The sequence below is a fragment of the Mustela lutreola genome, chromosome 2, assembly GCF_030435805.1.
Source record: "Mustela lutreola isolate mMusLut2 chromosome 2, mMusLut2.pri, whole genome shotgun sequence".
NCBI classification, from domain to species: Eukaryota; Metazoa; Chordata; class Mammalia; order Carnivora; family Mustelidae; genus Mustela; species Mustela lutreola.
In genome coordinates, this window is record NC_081291.1 from 7892485 (window position 1) to 7914642 (window position 22158).

The window sequence follows — 22158 nt, forward strand, 5'->3', positions numbered from 1 at the left end:
GGCCGTTACTCTCCCCCATTGTGCCGAGGAAACAAAATGGCGGCGGCGGCGGCGAGGGCCCGGTGCGCGCGCATCCGCCCCCCCTCGCGGCCCCTCGGCCGGCGGCGGCGCCTCGCGCGGGGGGTGCGCGCGCACCGGGCCCCCCGCCGCCGAGTCCCCCGGGCCCGGCTTTGTCTGTTGCGGCGCCCCGCGCGCACGCGCGCACGCGCCGGGAGCACACACCCCCCTTGGCCGGTAGCATCCTGGCTGGCGCGGCAGGGGCGACCCCCCTCCTTGTTCCTTTTTGGTCTTTGTCCCAGTCCCGTCCCGGGTTCCAGGAGAGTCCCAGGTTCCCGAGGCGGGAAATGTCGCCGCCTTTGTCCTTACATGGCGTGGAGACGCGGACCTCCTCCCAGAAACCCTGATCCCACGCTGATTGCCTAGGAGGCCTTTGTCGGTGCATGGGGTTCCCAAATCTGTAGTCAGCCAGGCCTCCCCAGATCAGTACCCATTCTTGGCGGAGGGTTTAAGCTTTCCCTTTCTTTAGTTCAGGTGTTTCACTGATGATGAATTGTCCCCAGATTGCTTAGGATTTGCATCCTTCGTCAAAATGGTGATCTGGTGCGATATTTGGGTATGCTGAAACTTGGAAGATTGTGACCCAAACTTGAGAGCCTAAAACGATTTTCTACATTATTTTCTCACGTAGTTGAGGGACTGAGTTAAAGTTCTGCCCCAGTTAATACTGCACCTGGATGAATTATCTGGGATGTACAGTGATCAGCATGCTCTTCCCCAGTTCAGAGTTTGGGGGGAGATAAGCCATCTCTTCTCAGTATTTCCAAAATTGATTGACCCGTTGCTTGGGATTCTCCTCAGGGGACATGAAAGATGAGTAAGGGAGTGCCCATTTCCTCTGAGAAGCCTTCCTTTTCAGGACTTAGGTATTTCAGTGGTCTGAATCTTTTTCCGATTGCTTAGGATTCTCTCCTCTTTAAAGTGAGCGGTGTGGTGGCAGATTTGGGTTCCACAGGAAAACCTAAGGTGCCATCCAAAGTTGGGACTCAAATTGAGGGCTGCAGACTCTTTTTTTTTTTTTCCTCAGAGAGTTGTGGTTGGGAATCTCCGCGGATTGCTCACATTGCTGCCACTATGCTTTGTGTGTGATGCTTTGTGTGTGGTCTTGTGAGATGTAGGTAACAGCAGCCAGTGAGGCTGTGAATGAAGTGTGGGAACCAGAAACTCAATTACAGCTGGAAAAGAGAAAAACAGGCCCCGGGGTACTGGCAGGTGCTCCTGTCCCTAGTCCTGGGCTCGACTCCCTGAGCTGTCTGTTGGCCATGTGAGCAGATCCTGAACCCTGGGATTTGTGAATGGAATCTCTGCAGGCCCTAGTGTTTGGAGTTGATTGGAGGCTGGCAGTTACCACCAGGCTTGGCCTTGCCAGCACTGAGTACGGGTGTATCAGAGTTTCTCTACTCTCCTAGAGCTTGGGCAAGCCTGGGAATCACACTCTTCTGGAGTGGAGTGGTACCTAATCGCACTTTTTTTTTTTTCCTGATTGAATTTGTGTAGTGCCTTTAGGCAAAAATTTTTTTCTTTTTGTTCTTTTAGTATATTTTAGAGGCTTTTTGTTTCTGTTTTTGTTTTCTGAGGTCCATATTACAGAGAGTGAGGAATCTAAGGCTGTTTCTTCCTTTTCTTAAATTCTTCCTGTCAAAAAGAGCGGCTGCTAATACTTGGATGTCACTTATTTGGCGCCCATTTTCATGCTCCCCTGCTTAAGGTCTCTAGGTAGGAACAGGTGGAGTCAGTGATGAGGAAAGAGCTTTCTGTAAGTCTTTAAGCCTCTTCTGTTTGAGTAAGCAGTAGGCTTGTCCATAGCAAGATGTGGGGCTTGGAAATGACTTTCTGAAAAAGGCTTTCTTTGTAAGTTTTCTGTGGGGGCTTGGTGGGTGTCTGCCTTCGGCTCAGGTCGTGATTCTGGGTCCCTGCTGGGTGGGGAGCCTGGTTCTCCCTCTCCCTCCTCCACTGTCCCTGCTTGTGTTCTCCCGCCCCCGAGTAAATAAATAAATAAATAAATCTTTTAAAAAGGAAAAAAGTTTTCTTTGGGCTGGATCAACTCCCCCTTATTTACCTCTCTCATCCTTCTCCCCAGTTCCTCCTGATTTCACCTTTTATGACTCAGAGGAATAATACCCTTACCCAAGGAACTTGGGTTTATGCACTCCTTGGGTTTGCCCTCCTTTTACGTTTTGTCAGTAAGTTGATGAACCTTGTGCAGTTTGGAACTGTAAATGTCACTACCTGGTATTAAATGCATGTGTGTCTCACAGAAGGATGACTTTTTTAATGAGTTTTTTTTTTTTTAAGATTTTATTTATTTATTTGATGGAGAGAGATCACAAGTAGGCAGAGAGGCAGGCAGAGAGAGAGAGAGGGAAGCAGGCTCCCCGCTGAGCAGAGAGCCCGATGTGGAACTCGATCCCAGGACCCTGAGTTCATGACCCGAGCCGAAGGCAGTGGCTTAACCCACTGAGCCACCCAGGTGCCCCCAGAGGGATGACTTTTTATCTGAATATTGCTTCGATTGAACCTTCATGGGAGTTGGGATTTTCTTTTCTTTTCTTTTCTTTTTTTTTTTTTAAGATTTTATTTACTTATTTGACAGACGGAGATCACAAGTAGGCAGAGAGGGAGGCACAGAGAGAGGGGGAAGCAGGCTCCCTGCTCAGCAGGGCTTGATCCCACCTGGGATCATGACTTGAGCTGAAGGCAGAGGCTCTAACCTAACCCACTGAGCCACCCAGGAGCCTCGGGAGTTAGGATTTTTCAGGCTATGCGTATTGGGTGCTTTTTATCTTAGCCAAGTCCTGGGAGAAAAAAATTTGATTTCTATTTCCTGTGAAGGGGTTTGAAACTAAAGGCAGATAGTGGTTTGACAGGAGTCTACACACAGTGAAGCAGGTTAGGGGCCTTGAAGGGATGAGATTCCTTCAGATTCCTGCTGCAGCACTTGACAGTTCTGTCTGAAATGACCAGCTTCCCTCTCTGCTCTGTTATTTAGGGTAAGTGGGTGCTGACTTCTTGTGGCACTAGCAGCATTACAGAAACAATATTGAAAGTGGGGTGGACAGGTGTTTGTTAGGGAGCCTTTTCAGTGTACCGACTTGTAAAAATTGTTTCTTGCCATTTTATGCTCTATTAAATCCCTGTGATATTTCCCCAAGGTTGCACTTTATAGGCGATCCCACTATAAATTGTGATTGGAAATTTAGAAGTGACTTTTAACATCGTGTATTTTCACATGTCTCGAGAGAGCAATGTCCAGTTGAAATTTAAGTTTTTTTCTTATTAAGTGTTCATGGGATGAATAAATTGAAGATGGAGCTGCTAGTTTTAACAAGAAAGTGAGTTTGTTGTCCACAGGCCATTTTCTTGTGTGCCATATGGGATCACTGAGGATCATTTAGTCACAAAATGGAGCATGCATCCTCTTATGAGAGTATGTAAATTTGTCCCAAATTATTATTATTATTATTTAAGATTTTATTTATTTATTTGACAGAGATCACAAGTAGGCAGAGAGAGGGAGAAGCAGGCTCCTGGCTAAACAGAGAGCCCGATGTGGGGCTTGATCCCGGGACCCTGGGATCATGACCTGAGCTGAAGGCAGAGGCTTTAACCCACTGAGCTACCCAGGCACCCCCCCAAATTATTTTTATAATCTTAGGTGATTAGTGAGAAGTGATGCTGTTTGCAATTTGAGATCCATTGTAATTTTCCTTGAACGTCCCAAAGAGCCATCCTTCTTACTGTTTTCATTAGGACTGTGGTTCAAGCTCGGTCTTACTGGGATAATCGTCCAGGCCACTTGGTTTTCTGTTGCTTCCTTTGGACTCCTTTTCTTACCTGAGTCTATGTATGTGTAAAGAATAAAATGTTGCAAGTTAGGTTGGCTTCTTCTTGGTGCATTTAGATTTTTTGCTAGTTAATAATCCTTGGTACATACCATAATTGTACTCATAATTCAGAAAAGCAGTCCAAATGTTAACAATGTGGAAATAACCATCCCAGCCCCATGGCTCGTAGCAGGCCTTAATAAGCATTTGTCCTGTGGGTGACCTGTGCAGAATGTCTGCAGGAAGGCATAAAGGCTTCCCGGTGAGGGCTCACCAGTGACCAGAGCAGCACAGAGGCGATGCGTGAGCTGACAGGAGTGGAGAGAAGGTGAACTCAGTTGATTTTGATGAGGTTAACTTGAATTTGTTTTAAAATCTCGGCTCTGGAAATACACTTGGAGGTTTCTTGGGAAACCATATAGGCAACTACCACGTGACCCAGCAAGTTCACTCTTGGGCTTTTATCCCAAAGAAATGAATGTTCATGTTCACATAAAAATGTATACACAAATGTTCATAGTAACTTTATTCTTGATAGCCAGGAGCGGGAAGCCATGCCCTTCAGCGGGTAATGGTTAAACAGTGGTGCCTCCATACTCTGGAATGCTGTCACCAACCAAAAGCAGCAGCTGTTGATAACAAAACTTGGATGAGTCTTGAAGCAGTTATGTTGCATGAAACAAGCCAATGCTGAAAGGTTGCATGCTCCGCAGTTCCACATACATAACATTCTTGGAGTGCCAAAATTATAGGAATGGTGAATGGATTAGTGGTTTTTAGGGTTAGGCATATGGGGTGTGTGGAAGGGGAGTGTGGCCAGTCACTTGCAACAGGAGGGATCCTTGTGGGGCTGGCAGTGGCCTGTGTCTGACTGTATCCATGTCTGTTGTGGTTGTGATACTATACTATGTAGTTTGCAAGATGTTACCATTGCAGAGGGCGAGGGTGGGGGGTGATTACAGAGGACACTTGATCTCTGTTATTTCTTACAACTGCATGTGAAGCTACAGTTACTTCAAAATAAAAAAGTTTTATTTAAAAGAGGGTGGCCCTGGGACGCCTGAGTGGCTCAGTTGGTTAAGCAGCTGCCTTTGGCTCAGGTCATGATCCCGGCGTCCTGGGATCGAGTCCCACATTGGGCTCCTTGCTCAGCGGGGAGCCTGCTTCTCCCTCTGCCTCTGCCTGCCATTCTGTCTGCCTGTGCTCTCTCTCTCTGATAAATAAATAAAATCTTTAAAAAAAAAATAAAATAAAATAAAAGAGGGTGGCCCTTGGAAGAGGGAGGGGGTAACTTTGCTGTGGGCATTAATGAGGGCACATGATGTACTGAGCGCGGGGTGTTAACGCGCAATTGATGAATCACTGAAACTAGCAATACAGTCTATGTTAATTTAAATAAAATAAAATTTTGTAAAAACCGAGAAGTGCCGCCCTCACCCACTAAAATAATTCGTGTTTGTGAATTCGCATGTATACGACACATCTGTTGAGGAATGGTCTTATTTTCTTTGCACTGGTTGGAGTGGAGGATGCTTTGGGGGAAGTGAACAAATTGCATGCCAAATTAAAAATCAGGAGCACCTGGCTGGCTCAGGTGATTAAGCATCTGACGCTTGATCTCTGCTCAGGACTTGATTTCAAGTCCTGCGTTGGGCTGCGTGCTGGGTGTAGAGTCTCCTTAAAAAATCCAACAAGGAAGGGTTGCACAGCGTGGAGTGTGTCCCCCTCCCCAGCCAGGTGTGGAAGAGTTCCTAAACTAACTTACTTCGCCCCTTTGCCTCTTGAAGAGGATGTTGGAAAGGAGGTTTGGCAATTCCCACTTGGGAGTCATGGTACACACTTTACTGTCCGGTCCTCTCACAGGCAGACTTAAAAAACATTTCTGTTGGTTCATCCAAGAGCCATTGCAATTCCTCCTTTAATACATTGCATTTGTGGTTTTATGGTCAATGAAGTATCTTTCCATAAAGTCACCTTTTATCCTTACTATTTGCAACTCTTATCTTAGCTAGTGTTTGACCCAGCTCTGAATAGGTAGGTAATTTGCTGGAAGGTCCCATAGGTGCTAGGTTGGAGAGCCCTGGTAGGCACAAACCTGGGGCTTCTGTCTCCCAAGATCCGTGAGTGCTCTACAGTACCAGTGGCCCTAGAGCCCGGGGTCTCAACAGTGGAGTTCCAGAAACCTTTTAAGGGGAAAAAAATCTGTATTTGTCAACTTTTTATTTAGTCAAGAAAAATATCTTTGTAATTAGTGTACGTTGTATCCATCTTTTCTTGAGGAAAAAAGATGTGCTTTTTAAAATTGAAAATATTTGTGAAAATCTTTATTCCTAACTTTATATCTCTTGTGGATCAGTAAAAATACCGTTGCAGACAGATTTGGGAATCACTGTACTAGGTGTTAGATCTGTGCTGGATTTTAAAATCTCTCAGAGTGGCATTCATAACCAGATTTTAGATAGGTGTCTTTTGACTGAATGGTTTGTTAAACTTACTTTTCGTGTGTCCTTGATGATGTCAGTCTGTAGAGGTTTGTAGCGTCACTAGAGAGGAGCACATGTCTATTACTTCACCTCACATGCCAGGGCAGGACAGCTCCAGAGATGGGGCAGTTGGACATGGAGTGTGGATCCTTGCACATGTCAGAGCCTAATTCTTCAGTCTCTTAGAGGAGCATCTGTTTCAAGACAGTTCCCCAGAGTCTCTGGAACAGTGGTAGGAACTCCGGGAAATACACTGGTAGAGGAGGTATCAGCTCTGGAAGATAGGCGGGGCTGTACCTGTGAGGGTGTTGCCACTACACCTGTCCATTCATTCTGTAAACGGTTGTTGATCCATGCATGCTGATGGGCGTGTTTTTTTTTTTCCAACAGCAAGTGCCACATATGTCACATTCATTTTTTTTTTTTTTTTTTAAAGATTTTATTTATTTATCAGAGAGAGAGAGGGGGAGAGAGCGAACACAGGCAGACAGAATGGCAGGCAGAGGCAGAGGGAGAAGCAGGCTCCCCGCTGAGCAAGGAGCCCGATGTGGGACTCGATCCCAGGACGCTGGGATCATGACCCGAGCCGAAGGCAGCTGCTTAACCAACTGAGCCACCCAGGCGTCCCCATATGTCACATTCTAATTAGCAAGAGGTCAGAGATGTGGTCATCACACTGCAGGAGAAAGGTTTTGTGGTTTAAACTTCCGTAACTCTGCATGTTGTGCGTGGCTGGATTCGAGAAGAAACCTGATCCCTGTTAGAACATCCCCAGCCACACAAAGTTCACGTTTAAAACCCCAGTTCTTCACTCTCCAGCTGTTCCTTGCTTTGGTTTCTTTTCAGAGAAGCTGGACTGGTAAAAATTGGGCTTCCTTATGCCCCATTTTTGAATCATAAAGGTGGTTGCTGGAGTGGCTTCTTTTTAAAGTTTGATTGGCAGGGGCCAGTGGAGTGTTGCTTATGGGTAGGTCGGGGTTGGGGGCTTCTCACCAACAGTGTTCTTCGCTAAAAATCTTGGAAAGGAGGTTTCTGCTTGCCCAGAAGACCCCTATGTCTGTTAATGAGTTGGATGCCCTGGTATTCAAGACCAGAGCAGCTGGCTTCTGAAAAAGCCGGCTGGGATGACGGATCCGGGTTCATAGAGACAACGGAGACTGGATTTGCTGGCCTGCAAAGGAGCATTGTCTCCAGTTTTCAGTGTTTGTTTTAGCTCACATAATTCTGTGTCCCTGAGTCAGGAGGCATCACCACCAAGGCCCGGTCTAAAGGAGGAGGGCTCCGGGGCTGAATGTTCCACAGGTTGGGGTCAGGTGTGGTGGTCACGGCCAGCCACAGCCCAGTGGGTCTCTTCAGGGGTTCCTTCTGGGGCCTGCTGCTTGGAACAGAGGAAGCTCAGGGGCTGCAGCCGCGTGCAGCAGAGGCACACCCACGTTCGAGTTTTAATGGTGAAGGCAGCAGAGGGAGGCCTCCATGCAGGATGGCAGGTGCATTTGGGGGCGTGTGTATGTCTGTGAGGTACTTTCGGTGGGCTCATTTCCTTTGACACAATCTTTTTTTTTTTTTTTTTTAAGATTTTATTTATCTATTTGCCTGAAAGAGAACGATTGCCTGTGCCCATAAGCAGGGGGAGTGGCAGGCAGAGGGAGAGGGAGAAGCAGACTCCCCGGTGAGCCCAGGAGCCTGGGATCATGACCTGAGCTGAAGGCAGACGCTTAACCCACTGAGCCACCCAGGCGCCCCGTGACACAGTATCTTTTTACCCATTGGTAGAAGAGTGATCTTCTACTCCTGTTTTCTCTTTGTCGGATGGCGTTCATTCTGAGTTGCGATGCCCACCTCAGCTGTGGGTGGGCTTCAGTTGCTCTTCACCATTTTCAGAGTAGGGAGCTGGGATGGCCCCTCCTGTGGTGGCAAGTGAGGTTCTGGGGGTTTTATTAAGTGCGACGACAGACTCGAGCTTTTATGTACATTTTTGGTGCGGAATCAGTTTTGATTATATATTTATAACATTTTAGGATGAAAATTTTCAAATATACACCAAAGGTGACAGTTCTAAAGTAAGCGGCTGCCTGTGGGTATAGCCTAGGTTCTGCCGTGACATTTGGCTCCGGTTTTGTCTCATACATCATCTCTCCGTCTGTTCTGGTCGTTGTTCAGTTCACATTTATTTATATATGCATCTACTGAATGCCTCTGCCATATAATCCACTTTATCCTTATGATGCCTTTCAGAGTGGCCGAAAATTGGGGTCTCTATCTAAGTATTAACTAGAGTCCAGTATTTAGTTATAGTTGGTTTTTTTTTGTTGTTGTTTTGTTTTTTTAAGTAATGCACACATGTTCAGTATACCGTTTAGTTTTGACCACTGCGTACGCTCCATCCCTACCAAGATGTAGACCATGACCATCACTCTGAAAGCACCCTTCCCAGGTGTCCCTGCCACCACCTGTCCAGGGCAACTGCTGAGCAGTTTGGCTGTTCTGGAACTTCATACATACGGCAATATTTTATGTTTCTTTGTTTCTTTCTTTTTTTTTTTTTTTAAGATTTTATTTATTTATTTGACAGAGAGAGATCACAAGTAGGCAGAGAGGCAGGCAGAGAGAGAACGGGAAGCAGGCTCCCTTCTGAGCAGAGAGCTCCAAGTGGGGCTCAATCCCAGGACCCTGAGATCATGACCCGAGCCAAAGGCAGAAAGCTTAACCCACTGAGCCACCCAAGCGCCCCGCATTTTATGTTTTTTTTTTTTTTCTTTTGTATTCCGTTGCTCCAAATGTAGCTGATGGGAACCTTTACAAGTCAACTCCTTGTCCTTTGGACTTGTGTTAATGTCCAAGCACTTCCTTGCTTTTTAAACATTTATTTATTTGACACCAAGAGAGAGGAACACAAGGAGGGGGAGTGGGAGAGGGGGAAGCAGGTCTCCCGCCAAGCGGGGACCCTGATGTGGGCCTCGATCCCAGAAGCCTGGGATCATGACCTGAGCTGAAGGCAGGCGTTAAACGACTGAGCCACCCAGGCACCCTGCTTCCTTGCTTTCTGATATGCAAGTGACCAGGCTCCCACAGTTCCGTGGTGAGGGGCTGAATTAGCCATCTCTCTGGGGAGCTCCTTTTAGAAAGTTAGACAATATCAGGTCTGTAAAACCTGGAATGAAAAACTCTTAGCCTTCTGAAGCCTTGGTTTAAGTTCTGTTGTTTTTAAAGTCTCCACATTTGATGTTCGTGGTGGCGGTGGAGCGTAGCATGAAGAGCTGGTGAGTGTGCAGTGAGACGTTGGCTCCTGGCACCTTGTTGGTCTCGGAAGGCAGGAGTTTCTTCTCTACATTGTGCCAGCCAGCCAGGTCCACAGGGGCAAGGCCCTTGTCTGAGGTGTCTGTCCCTGTCCTGGAAGCCAACCCTGGGGCCTCGTCTGAAGAAAGTACGTGCTAAATACATGTTGAGTAAATCAGCACGGTTGGAGCATCAGCCTTCGCTACTCAGTGGGATGCGGTTCCGGCGTCGACGTGGCCAGGAGTGGGGCCCGTCTAACATGGGCTGTGGGCTGTGATTTCTCGGAATCCGCTTCTCGGTTGAGATTCTGGGTATCTTGAGTGTTGGTTGAATTTTTGAATGATGTGTTGTGGCTGCGCTTTTATTAGGAGTATGTAAGTCCGTTCTGCAATTAAAGAAAGAACCGGAATGGCAGTTTTCAGACATCACAAGTGAATCCCAACATACCCGTCTCCCAGCTTCGGCGGCGGTCAGCACTGCACCGGCCCATTTTATCTCCGTCCGCATCTCCACCGCCTGCCTCCCTGGGATGTTGTAGAGCAGATACCAGGAATGTACTTGCAACCGTAATTTATCTTAAATACTACCTAACAGGTAAAGCATTCTTTTTGAACCCAGCCTTGATATCCATGTTCCCAAGTGAAGGAATGGGAACTTTTTCATGCGGGATGCACTTTGTGTGTCAGTCACTGCTTAGCCGCCCAGGGCAACCTGGCAAATAGAGATCTTGTTGGTAGAAGAAATTGGTGCCGTTGTGAAGGGTTCATGGGGTTTGTGCTGCTTGCTCTCTGTGGGTTGACTTGTTTAATTTTCAATCCTCCTGCAAAGGTAGAGGGGCCGTATCTGTGTCACAGGTGTAGAAGGAAGCTGCAGGGAAACTTGAGGGCCACATGGCTAGTGGCTGGACAGGCAAGCCTAGGTGTGTGCGGAAGCTCCCATTTGGTGACAGAGCGGAGCCCAGAGATTCACTCCTCTCCCCAGCCCTCCCACAGCATAGCCTTTGACCCCTGCTTATCTGTAGCCCCCTCTAATTCCACCTTTCAGCTTTATAGTTCCACTTTGAAACCTGCAGATTTGCAGTTAGGTTGTTAGGTAGTTTTGAAGCATTGTGGGAAATTCTTGTTTTGGCCCATCACGTCCAGGTTTGTCCTTGAAATGTGTGCCTTTCCAAATGGGGCCTGCTGCCCTGGCTGGTGACTGACCAAGACTGAAGGAGCTGGCTGTTGTGTGGTTGGATGGGAGGCGCGCATTCTTCTCTTGTATATTACTCTGATGGATTTTGTTGTTGTTGTTTACTCATTTGGAAGATTTCAGTGTGGACCAGACTGTTTGCACAGAGTGGGAATTGAGTAGGTTGTAGTCAGCCTGTTATTTAGAGCCCAAGATGGTAATTACAGCTGTGCTTGTCCTGAGGACTTCTGTCACACACTTGCGTTCTCTCGGCCTCCAAAACGGAACGCACAGGTGTGGCCACGTGGAGCCTTGGTTACGTCCACCTGATATTGCAGAAAGTTCTTGCCTTTCCAGTACAGAAACTGGCTTTCTGTCTCCTGCTTTCCTTCTGTCTTTTTCTTTCTTTTTTTTTTTAAAGATTTTATTTATTTATTTGACAGAGATCACAAGTAGGCAGAGAGGCAGGCAGAGAGAGAGGGAGGAAGCAGGCTCCCCGCCAAGCAGAGAGCCCGATGTGGGGCTCGATCCCAGGACCCTGAGACCATGACCTGAGCCAAAGGCAGAGGCTTTAACCCACTGAGCCACCTAGGCGCCCCCCCCCCATCTTTTTCATTACCTTCAAAGACCAGAGCTCGCTCCTTCTCTTTTTCCTTCTTCAAGCACCAAGAGTTTGCTGAACATTTATTGGAGGCTCATAGGTTTTTATTTTTTTTCTTTATTTGTAAAAACTGGCATATTTTACATTAAAAAAAGATGAAAGGAGATGAAATAGAAAATTTACTGGATGTGGGTGGGAAGTCGGTCTGTTTTCATTTTTATGGGATTTTATAATTAGCTGTTTTAGCAGTGACTACTTGGAATAAAAATGTGTCCTGGGTTAACAGGGCCCCTTCCTGTGGCTGCACCACTGACCTTCATCCTGTTCAGCGTCTGGCTGCTAAAATTCATCCATCTGTGAAATATTTGAAACTAAAAAGATTTTCTGATCTTATAGATAGTTGAAGTATTGATAACACCAAGGAAATCTGTCACAATTTGAAAAGATAAGCAAACATTTGATTTCCAGACACTACAGAAAAAAGAAGTAAAGATGGTAAGTTTTTTTTAATCATACTTCTTTATTCATGATATTCAGAGATGTGGCATTTCCCCAAGGCATTTGATTCTCCTGTTTTTTCATTAGACTTTTTGAATTACAAAATACTACTACATCGTGTCAGAGTTCACACTCATACAGATACAGACACACATACAAATGTTTTAGGTTAGGTTGAGTGTGGCCCCTCTCAGCTGCCTCCAGAATGAACAGCTGTTCCATCTGGTTGTCCTGCTTCTCAGCCTACTCTGACACAAGTGATAAGGCAGAATTCTGAGTTGGGCAGCCTGAAAGATAGCCGGAGGGGGGTGTGGTGTCTGTGCAAGGTTTTAAACCGAGTATTCACATTTCCAGCGTCCAATGCGAATTTTTGTGAATGACGACCGCCATGTGATGGCAAAGCATTCTTCTGTTTATCCGACCCAAGAGGAACTGGAGGCGGTCCAGAACATGGTGTCGCACACAGAGAGGGCGCTCAAGGCCGTGTCCGACTGGATAGATGAGCAGGAGAAAGGCAGCAGTGAGCACGCGGAGTCCGAGAATGTGGACGTGCCCCCAGAGGACGAGGCCAAAGAAGGGGCTGGGTACGTGTGAGGTTCCGGGAGGGTGGGGAGCCTTCCAAGAGAGATTGGCCAGCATCGGAGTGAGCGTCTCCTTTTCTAAGAAACTCCAGCCTTTCCAGGGACTCTGGGTTTTGGCTGCGTGGACTCCCTCACTGAGCATGCATTGTGTGTCCCTCAGGGAGCAGAAGACGGAGCACATGACCAGAACCCTGCGCGGCGTGATGCGCGTGGGCCTCGTGGCAAAGGGCCTGCTGCTCAAGGGGGACTTGGATTTAGAGCTGGTGCTGCTCTGTAAGGAGAAGCCCACAACCGCCCTCCTGGACAAGGTGGCTGACAACCTGGCCATCCAGCTCGCTGTGAGTGTGACTGCCTCCCCGGGGTGGGGTCGGGTCACGCTTGTCGAGGACAGCGGGACAGAAGAGAGGCCACTTGTGCTGTGCATCGGGAGACGCGCCGCAAAGCCCCCCTCGCATGTGCTTGAGCACGCCTGACCCCGAGGTGACGGCAGGATGCTGCAGGGCTGCTGAGGTTCTGGGACGGCGCCTGACTGACCACCATGGGCCCAGGCGCTGTCAGCCGGGAAAGACTCGGTGCCTACTGTGTGCTGGGCCGTACCAGACTGCAGCCCTAAGTCCACGCTCCATCCAATGGGGTGGATGGGCGAGTATGCAGAGGGTTGGGTAGAAGGTACAATGATTAACTCTTCCTCCCTGATCCGAAACTGGACACAAGAGCTTTTTAAAAACCAGCCTTTGTGTTTCATTACCAAAGTGTTGCATAAATAATACCCTCAATATTTCTTGTGCATTTACTATTTACTATACCAGACTCTGGGTCAGGCATGCTGTTGGTATTCTTATGTTTATGTATTTATTTATATGTGTTTATACGTTTCCTCCCCGTAATGATCCTTTAAGATAGGGTTTTGTTGTCCGAGTATTTCAGGAGATGTCACTGGGGTGCGAGGAGCTGAGTAGTTGATCCCAGGACCCCTGGTTGTGGGTCCGGGGGTTTCAGGACCTCCGTGCGTCACCACTGTGTGCTAACTCCTTGGTACACATTCACCCTCAATTCAGCAACAGGATTAGCAGAAGAATAAGTAACAAAACCAAACCAAGAAGTGGAATTCCTTAGGGAAAGACACTGTTCGTTTTCAAATGTAAATATAGATTTTTTATTTTTTCCCCATGTGCCTGATGACTTGGGATTTGGGATAGAGGTCAGAATTGAGTGTGGAGCTGATGCAGTACAGTGGGTACTTCTGGAGAGCCAGGTTTCAGGTTGATGAAGCCCTAACTTTCCTGTTTTGGTGGTCATTTTTATGTTAATTTTAATCCCTGTCTATAAAGTATATTTGTTGATGAAAATTGCGTTGTTGTAAATGTTTCCAAAGGAAAGACTTCTTTTCTCTTTTTGTAAAGTCTTTCAAGAAAGATACAAATAGAGTGTGTTTTTATTGATTAGTGGTTTTTGACTGAGGCGGTTTTGGCCCTCACAGAGGACATTTGGTGAGTTGGAGACAGTTTTGGTTGTCACGGCAGGGGGAGTGGGGTGCTGCTGATCCACTGGGTGGGGGCCAGAGGTGGGTGCTCAGTGTCCGCAGGCCGGAGGCTGTTCCCATAGCCCAGGGGGTCCCTGGTGCTGAGGTGGAGAAAAACCCCCGGTTCTTCAGTCTGCATTTGTCCTCTCCTCAACGTGATAATGCCTTTATGTTTCCCCTCACAAAAACCATGATAGTTTGAATTTTCTTGATTAAGGCACATAAGCTGGTATAAAGGAGAAAGCAGAAGCCAGGTGAACGTCATTTTATAGACACATGCATTAGCAGCAAGTACATGCTTTTCTGTGTATGCGTCCTGTGACACAAATCACTTACTACACCGTCTCTTTCCACACTGATGGCTGCCCCCCGCCCCCAGCAGTGGGTTCCTCTGGACTGGGGGTTGTGTTTGCACATGGTGTCGGTGTAAGCCTCCTGCAGCCTGGTGGTGTAGGTCTTGTCACGAATTCCATTTTACACATTAGAAACCAGTATCTCAATGAGATCAAGTGACTTGCCCAGAGTTACACAACTCCCGCGCGACACAATGAGGATTCACACCCTTGTCTCCTTCTCCCAGACCCTGAGGTATTGCACTGTGAAGCTCCCCGTGAAAAATGACTTCTCTGCGTAGTTAGAGACCTCGGCTCTGGAGTACCCAGAAAATGGCCAGAGACCTGGTGGGCAGGAAGGAGGTCCCGATCCCCTAGATGAAGGCACCGCTATCCCATCTCCATCCAAGAAGCTGCCACGTGTGCTGGGGTAACCCACAAGGCAGAGCTGTTGATGGCCTGCCTTGGGGAGGAAGTGTGTTTGAAAGTTGCGTTTTCTTTTGTAGGCGGTCACAGAAGACAAGTACGAAATACTCCAGTCTGTTGACGATGCTGCAATTGTGATAAAAAACACAAAAGAGCCTCCGTTGTCCCTGACCATCCATCTGACATCCCCCGTTGTCAGAGAAGAAATGGAGAAAGTATTAGCTGGAGGTAGGGAGGCTGAGAAAGGCCAGCAGGACTGTGGAAACTTGGTGTGCCCTCACCAGGCAAACGTGCTATTCAATTTTAGACTGCTTTGCTAAAAGGTTGTTGGTGTAGCTTTGACCACCTGTACTCTGAGACCCCGTCTCCCGTGCAGTTTCAGCACTTGGGAGTTTGACAAAACAGTTGCACTAAAAGTGAGTAGCACTTTTCTTAGAGGATTGCACCGTTGTTGTTTTTTTTTTTTTTATCTGAATCCTTGAGTGTTCTCATCAGTGTTAACTTGGTTTTTCTGTTGAGCGTTCTCTGGCCTTGGAAAAGTGTGTCCCTGGTGATTTTACATGGCTTGTAAATTCTGGAAGACAACCAGATGGTTTCTGCATGAACATCATGTTGGAGTCGTGCAGACAGCTTGTGTTGCAGCAGAACCAGGGGCCGCCTCGCTCCTCCGCTTCCAGGGGCCGCTATAATCAGCTGCCGGGACTGGAATGCAAAGAGCTGCTACTGAGTTTTGGATAAAGTTGTAAACAGTTGTGTAATTTGCAAAACCAAAAATCTCAGAGGCTCATAACGCTTTCGTAATTCAGAGGCCACCAAGGGCCCCTCTGGTGTCTCTTCTGCGTGTAAACTGTTTTTAATCTGAGCTCTCGCAGCGCAGAGCGGAGGTCGCAGGCCTTATCTAAACCCCTGACACGCGGGGGGCGGAGGTGATGCGCCCCAGTTCTGCTGCAGCAGAGGCTCACACCTTGCGCCCTTGTTGCTATTCTTTGATTACCTTTGGTTCTCATACCTGATTCCAATTATCGATTTAGGGACGCTGGACCTTTGACCAACAGGACTCTCTCTGTCAAGGGCTGGGGCTAGGGCAGTCCCGCCTGGTGGGCGGAGGTGGTCCCCTTTGCTGCAGATGCCTCAGGGGATGGCCGTTGTGGGAAGCAGAGAGGGAGTTCATTTCCACTCCCCCCACCTATTATGGTGTTTTTGTTTTTGTTTTTGGGGGGTTTTTGCTTTGTTTTTATTTTTTGGGTTTTTTTTTGTTTTTGGGGTTTTTTGTTTTTGGTTTTTGGTTTTTGGTTTTGTTTTTTGGGGGGGGATTTTTGCTATTGAAATTTTTAGCATAGCTAATTTATTGGGAGCTCATGGGGAGGAAGCAAGGTAATTGTCTATTAGAAGATAGGATCCACCTATCTGTCCCCTTCCCCTCCATGGGATTATTCCTTTTAGAGTAACTTCCCACTTCTGTTTTTGTTTTTGTTTTTGTTTTTTGGAGGGGCCTCCGATTTTTACGATCTCCTCAGGGCAGAGTTAAATGCACTCGAGCTTCTCCTTCCCTGGTCTAGGGTGGAGATGACTTGAGATTCTGGGAGCCTCAGCTGCCCTTTAGGAAGCTGCCACATCCCCTTTCCACCTGACAGAAACCCCTTGGTCAAACTGTACCTTGTCTTCTTATTCCATCCATGAATAGAAACGCTATCAGTCAACGATCCCCCGGACGTTCTGGACAGGCAGAAATGCCTTGCTGCCTTGGCGTCCCTCCGACACGCCAAGTGGTTCCAGGTTTGCATTTTGTTCTTCTATTTGTCTTTTGGTAGAGAATTCCTAAGTTTTAACTTGGCTAACTTTCACCATAAAGTTTCGGTAACATTGAAGACCGCCGTGCCGAACTTAGCACCTGCTGGCGTGCAGTTGCTAACGGAGCGCGCTTAGACAAATTTGACGTCCCCAAAGGAGGCTTGTGACTGAGTAGGTGGGCTGCTGCTGCTTTGTGCCAAGAGTAACATTGTTCTTGTCCACCCGGTGAAACCTCTGCTGACCGCACACTTGATGGTCTTGACCGTTCACCGTTTACCCTTGACAAAGTAGCACCCTGAGACTTGTGTTTTTCATGTTTGCCTTGTATTTAAGGGAGGTTCCTTGGTGTAAAGAGCCTGTGCTTTGTTCTCTAGGCCAGAGCCAACGGGCTGAAGTCGTGTGTCATTGTCATCCGGGTCCTGAGGGACCTGTGTACCCGCGTGCCCACCTGGGGTCCCCTCAGAGGATGGGTAAGGCGCCTTATAGCTGTGGACACTTGGGGTTTGTGTGTGTAGAGATTTCTCCCGTATCCCAGGAATATGTTACAGTAACTGGACTGGAGTGGCCTTCTGGGCCATGGCCACTGCATCCCTTATTAGCCATTTATTGAGAACTACTTTGTGCCACACCTCGGGCAAGGGGTGAGAGCTAGACCAGGATGTCCGTCCCCACCCCCCACCGCCCGCCATGGTGGACACGTAGCTCAGCCTAGGGAAGGGCGCTGGCCAGGTAGCACATTTACTGTGAAGAAGCATTTTTATAGCTTCTCGTGGATGCTGGTCAGCAGAGTGGGGCCCATAGGCCAATTCTGGCCAGCTGCCTGTCTGTCAACAGCCCACAGTTAAGATTGGTTTTTGTATTTTGAAGTGGCTGCGTAATAAATGTATAAGTATCTAGGTAACAGTTTCTGCTTTGCCTCTTAGCTCACATAGTCTGACAGATTTAGTGTTCATTCTTTTAAGGAAAAGTCACCAAGCCGGGCTCTAGTTGTCCTGACTTTGGTTCATCCTTATCTTGTGATCTTTGAGGGCTTTGACCACCCCCAACTTGTGAAATTGGAGGGCTTAGACACCCCTGCCCCCCAAAAAACATACCCAGTGACAACTCCTCAGCGTCGGCTGATCGCTTCCTGGACAGTGGTGCTAACTGTCCCTCTTGCCTTTCAGCCCCTTGAGCTTCTCTGTGAGAAATCCATCGGCACAGCCAACAGACCAATGGGTGCCGGCGAGGCCCTGCGGAGAGTGCTGGAGTGCCTGGCGTCGGGGATCGTGATGCCAGGTTGGGGCCTTGTGCTTTGCAGGTTGCAGGGAAAGGACAGGGATTGAGGCCCCAAGGCCACTTCCTGGTGGTTCCCCTGACCGGGTTAGGGCAGCAGCAGCCCCGTGTCCCCCTAGGGCCGAAGCATGCGACTCCCCTCTTGCACCATCATATCCAGCCCTGTGCCGGCTCCGCAGCTGTGACTCAGGGCGGATCCGGGGCGATGGTGACCCACTCCCACGCGAGCTCCTTGCTCTGAGACACGTGAATTATTTCTCTCACGGGCTGGACGCCGAGTGGGTCACCGAGCTCAGCGTGTTTTCCAGAGCTGGGTGTGGATGGGGCGTAGGGGGTAACGCACCTGGTCCCCTCAGCCAGCACAACTCTTCCGAGATGCTAAAAGATAATCCTCTGCATATCTTCCTTGTTTCCTGCCTTCAGATGGTTCTGGCATTTATGACCCTTGTGAAAAAGAAGCCACTGATGCTATTGGGCATCTAGACAGACAGCAACGGGAAGATATCACACAGAGTGCGCAGGTATAGTCATCGCCATTGCCAACGTGAGCCCTTACCCAGTCTGTAATCACTGGCTTCCAGTTCCGTTACTGGGTATTCTCAGGGTAGCCACTGGACATGTAGGCTCAGGTTGGGGACCGAAGGAGAAGGGATTGTGCCTGATACAGGGCGCCCCAATCTGGGCTGCTTCTTTCCCTTGGCGCCACGCGTGGTTGTCTCCTGTTCCTTCAGCCTGCTCGAGTGCTATTTTTGGACACCGAGTTCAGCGGGGAGATGTATTTACTGTGTGCACTGCTCCAGGGTCCTTCCCTTGCAGACCCACCACGTGGCTCCGTGTGGCAACCAGTCCCCAGGTTGGGGTCTCCTGTATTCCTCTTGAGGGGGGTGGTCACAGGCAGGCCTTCCCCCACAGCAAGGTTGGGCCCTGGCAGTCAGGCCCTCCTCTGGCTGTTAGGGGACCCCTTGCTGTTGTAGGGGAGACCGTTAGCAATCCCCTCAGCTCCCACCCATTCCAGAAGGCATTAGCGAGCACACACACCTTGGTGGGGAGCACAGGGCGGCTGAGTCAGGTCCTCTTCCCCTTCTCCAGCATGCTCTGCGACTTGCTGCGTTTGGCCAGCTCCATAAAGTTCTGGGTATGGACCCTCTGCCTTCTAAGATGCCCAAGAAACCAAAGAATGAAAACCCAGTGGATTACACAGGTAAGCTCGCCCCGGGGGCCTGGCCCCAGCTTGCTGGCGTTGGCGCGATCTGCTGGCAGGAGCACGGGAGGGAGTCTCAGCCTTCTTTGTTGTGATCTCTTCCTTCAGTTCAAATCCCCCCCAGCACCACCTATGCCATTACGCCCATGAAACGCCCGATGGAAGAAGATGGGGAGGAGAAGTCTCCCAGTAAAAAGAAGAAGAAGATTCAGAAGAAAGGTACTGGTGTTTGTTTCTAGTCCGTAGCGTGTCTTCAGGCTCAATTAAGTCCCAAAGTGGTGAGATGCTTGCTTTTTTTTTTTTTTTTTAAAGATTTTATTTATTTATCAGAGAGAGAGGGGGAGAGAGCAAGCACAGGCAGAGAGAATGGCAGGCAGAGGCAGAGGGAGAAGCAGGCTCCCCGCCGAGCAAGGAGCCCGATGCGGGCCTCGATCCCAGGACACTGGGATCATGACCTGAGCCGAAGGCAGTTGCCCAACCAACTGAGCCACCCAGGCGTCCCGAGATGCTTGCTTTTTGCCTTAGTTTTCTCAGGCAGGATAGGGCAACCGTCCTTGACAGACTATAGTGTGGGTCTGGCACGCAGGTGGGGTGGACGTTCTGGGAGCAGTGTGGGGGAGGCTTTGGCCAGGGCAGGCTTCCAGGCCGCCGTGCTGTGCCCTGCCGTGCCGTGCCACAGGAGCGGGTTCGGGGTGATTCCTCCCCCCAGCCCAGGGAACGCCAACTGATGGTCTGGAACCCTGCTGGTGTTCTGTCTCTGCAGAGGAGAAGGCAGAGCCTCCCCAAGCTATGAATGCACTCATGAGACTCAACCAGCTGAAGCCGGGGCTGCAGTATAAGCTGGTTTCCCAGACGGGCCCGGTCCACGCCCCCATCTTTACCATGTCTGTGGAGGTGGATGGCAACTCATTTGAGGCCTCTGGGCCATCCAAGAAGACCGCCAAGCTGCACGTGGCCGTTAAGGTAAGCATGGGTGGGGTCAGGCACTGCATGCTCGTTCACCGTGCAGCAAAGTGCTTGTGCATTAGAGCTCCTGTCGAGCAGTCCTGGGCCATAGAAACCCTCAGTGTGGACAACACCGAGCTTAGGGAGGGCGTGTGAACACGGAGATAAGTAGTTTTTAAATGTCTTCCAAGTCACAAGTAGAAGGATAGCTTCATCATTGTGGTTGACAGGCAGAGAGTCCCTGAATGTAGCTGGGCGTCGGGGATCTGGGGGGTGGGGGACAGCCTCCAATTGCTGGTTCCGGATCCGGGGGAGGGGGCGAGGTCTGCGTAGATGACCCTGGTGCTTGAGTCCCCATCCCTAACTGGTGAGTCTTGTGGGTGTCCCTCTGACAGGTGTTACAGGACATGGGCCTGCCTACCGGCGCGGAAGGCAGAGACTCTAGCAAGGGGGAGGACTCTGCTGAAGAGACGGAAGCAAAGCCGGCCGTGCTGGCCCCTCCGCCTGTGGTGGAAGCTGCTTCAACCCCCAGCACTGCCTTCCCCTCCGATCCCACCGCCGAGGTGAGCACGTGGTGGGGGCCGGCATGCCCAACGGGATGCCGCGGGCAGCTCTGTGTCCTGGGAGCCAGCGTGGTTGCTGGTTCTCGTTACTTCCCTCGCAACGGTAGCTTCCAGTCCAGGGGCCTACACAGGGAGTCGGGGGTGAGCCTTTGAGCCGCCACCACGAGGGCCCCTGCTGATGCCGGCCCAGCCCCCGGGGCTGCAGTGGGGTGGTCGTCAGCCGAAGTCAGGACATTCCCCAGAGATAGGGTGCCCGTGGAGGTGGTCGCATTGCTGGACGCCCTCCGTTGACTTCCGGAGGCCGGGAGGCGAGGGAAGTGAGTGACAGCAGGGAAGGTGGAGCGGAGGGCCTCTGTCCTGTCGGGGGCAGCTGCCCTCCTCCACGTGCCGGAAAGCCCTTAGCTGAGTTTTTTGGTTTTCTTTTCTGCTTTCCCTGAGAACGTAAAACAGCAGGGGCCGATCCTGACCAAGCATGGCAAGAACCCTGTTATGGAACTTAACGAAAAGAGGCGTGGCCTCAAGTACGAGCTCATCTCCGAGACCGGGGGCAGCCACGACAAGCGCTTTGTCATGGAGGTGAGCAGTCAGCTCCCCAGGAGTTAACTCCTGCTTTGGGGGGGAGGCACGGGGCCATTCTGACACGTGTCTGTTCTTCCCAGGTCGAGGTGGATGGACAGAAATTTCAGGGTGCTGGCTCGAACAAAAAGGTGGCAAAAGCATATGCCGCTCTTGCCGCACTAGAAAAGCTGTTCCCAGATGCTCCTCTCGCCCTGGAGGCCAACAAGAAGAAGAGAGCCCCTGTGCCCGTCAGGGGGGGACCGAAATTTGCTGCTAAGGTAAGCGGTCGGCCTCGCCGTCTCTGGCCTTAGCCCGAGTTCTGCGGTCGGAGTGCGAGGTGAACGCCGCCCGTCTCTGTTCTCTCCCCACAGCCACATAACCCTGGGTTTGGCATGGGAGGCCCCATGCACAACGAAGTGCCCCCGCCCCCGAACCTTCGAGGGCGGGGAAGAGGAGGGAACATCCGAGGTCGAGGTCGAGGGAGAGGATTTGGTGGCGCCAACCATGGAGGCTACATGAATGCTGGTGAGGAGCCTGGCCTTGTGTCGTCCCCGCGGACCCCACTGGCTCCCTGGAGCACGTGGGGCCCTGGGTTTGGGCCGAGACGGTGGGAGAGGCAGGGGCAGGGCAGACTCATCTGCCACCCCCGTGACCCTGTGTGTTCCTTTCCAGGCGCTGGGTATGGTAGCTACGGGTACGGAGGCAACTCGGCAACAGCAGGCTACAGTAAGTGTGTGTTTCTCTTTGTCTGAGGTTGGGGAGAAGCTACAGCTCAGCTCCCACGCCTGAGTTAGGAGAGGGCGGCCCACCAGTAGCAGCCTCCCTGAGGTTGAGTGGCCCACAGCTTTTCTCAGTAATTAGAGCAGATGGTCCTCCAGCCCTGTGCTGCAAAAGTGTAATTTGTGCTTTAAATGTTGACACACGCATTTGTGTGCCTTAAAATTTCCTTAAGAGTCAGAATTTTAAATTTCTCTGCTTTAAGCCATGTGAAGCACCAGTCCTGTGATGATGCTTTTCCTGACAGTGCACAGCTCTTGTCTTGAGAAGGAGCCTTC

At 49.8% G+C, this 22158-nt stretch overlaps 1 protein-coding gene across 4 annotated transcripts in view; it reads left to right on the top strand.

The window, feature by feature from the left end:
- ILF3 (interleukin enhancer binding factor 3) overlaps positions 1 to 22158 on the top strand; it is a 28225-nt gene that overhangs the window by 353 nt on the left and 5714 nt on the right. For 2 of the 4 annotated variants that reach the window (XM_059159969.1, XM_059159967.1), the window contains exons 2-17: positions 11808 to 11906; positions 12264 to 12493; positions 12651 to 12828; positions 14851 to 14998; positions 16455 to 16546; positions 16936 to 17031; positions 17728 to 17839; positions 18260 to 18357; positions 18926 to 19037; positions 19146 to 19256; positions 19801 to 20000; positions 20378 to 20545; positions 20984 to 21121; positions 21205 to 21381; positions 21475 to 21628; positions 21776 to 21829. In XM_059159969.1, the coding sequence (XP_059015952.1) occupies positions 11904 to 11906; positions 12264 to 12493; positions 12651 to 12828; positions 14851 to 14998; positions 16455 to 16546; positions 16936 to 17031; positions 17728 to 17839; positions 18260 to 18357; positions 18926 to 19037; positions 19146 to 19256; positions 19801 to 20000; positions 20378 to 20545; positions 20984 to 21121; positions 21205 to 21381; positions 21475 to 21628; positions 21776 to 21829 (2071 nt within the window). In that variant the 5' untranslated portion in view covers positions 11808 to 11903. The remainder of the gene's footprint in view (positions 1 to 11807; positions 11907 to 12263; positions 12494 to 12650; positions 12829 to 14850; positions 14999 to 16454; positions 16547 to 16935; positions 17032 to 17727; positions 17840 to 18259; positions 18358 to 18925; positions 19038 to 19145; positions 19257 to 19800; positions 20001 to 20377; positions 20546 to 20983; positions 21122 to 21204; positions 21382 to 21474; positions 21629 to 21775; positions 21830 to 22158) is intronic. The other 2 variants (XM_059159970.1, XM_059159968.1) reach the window with 1 other exon arrangement.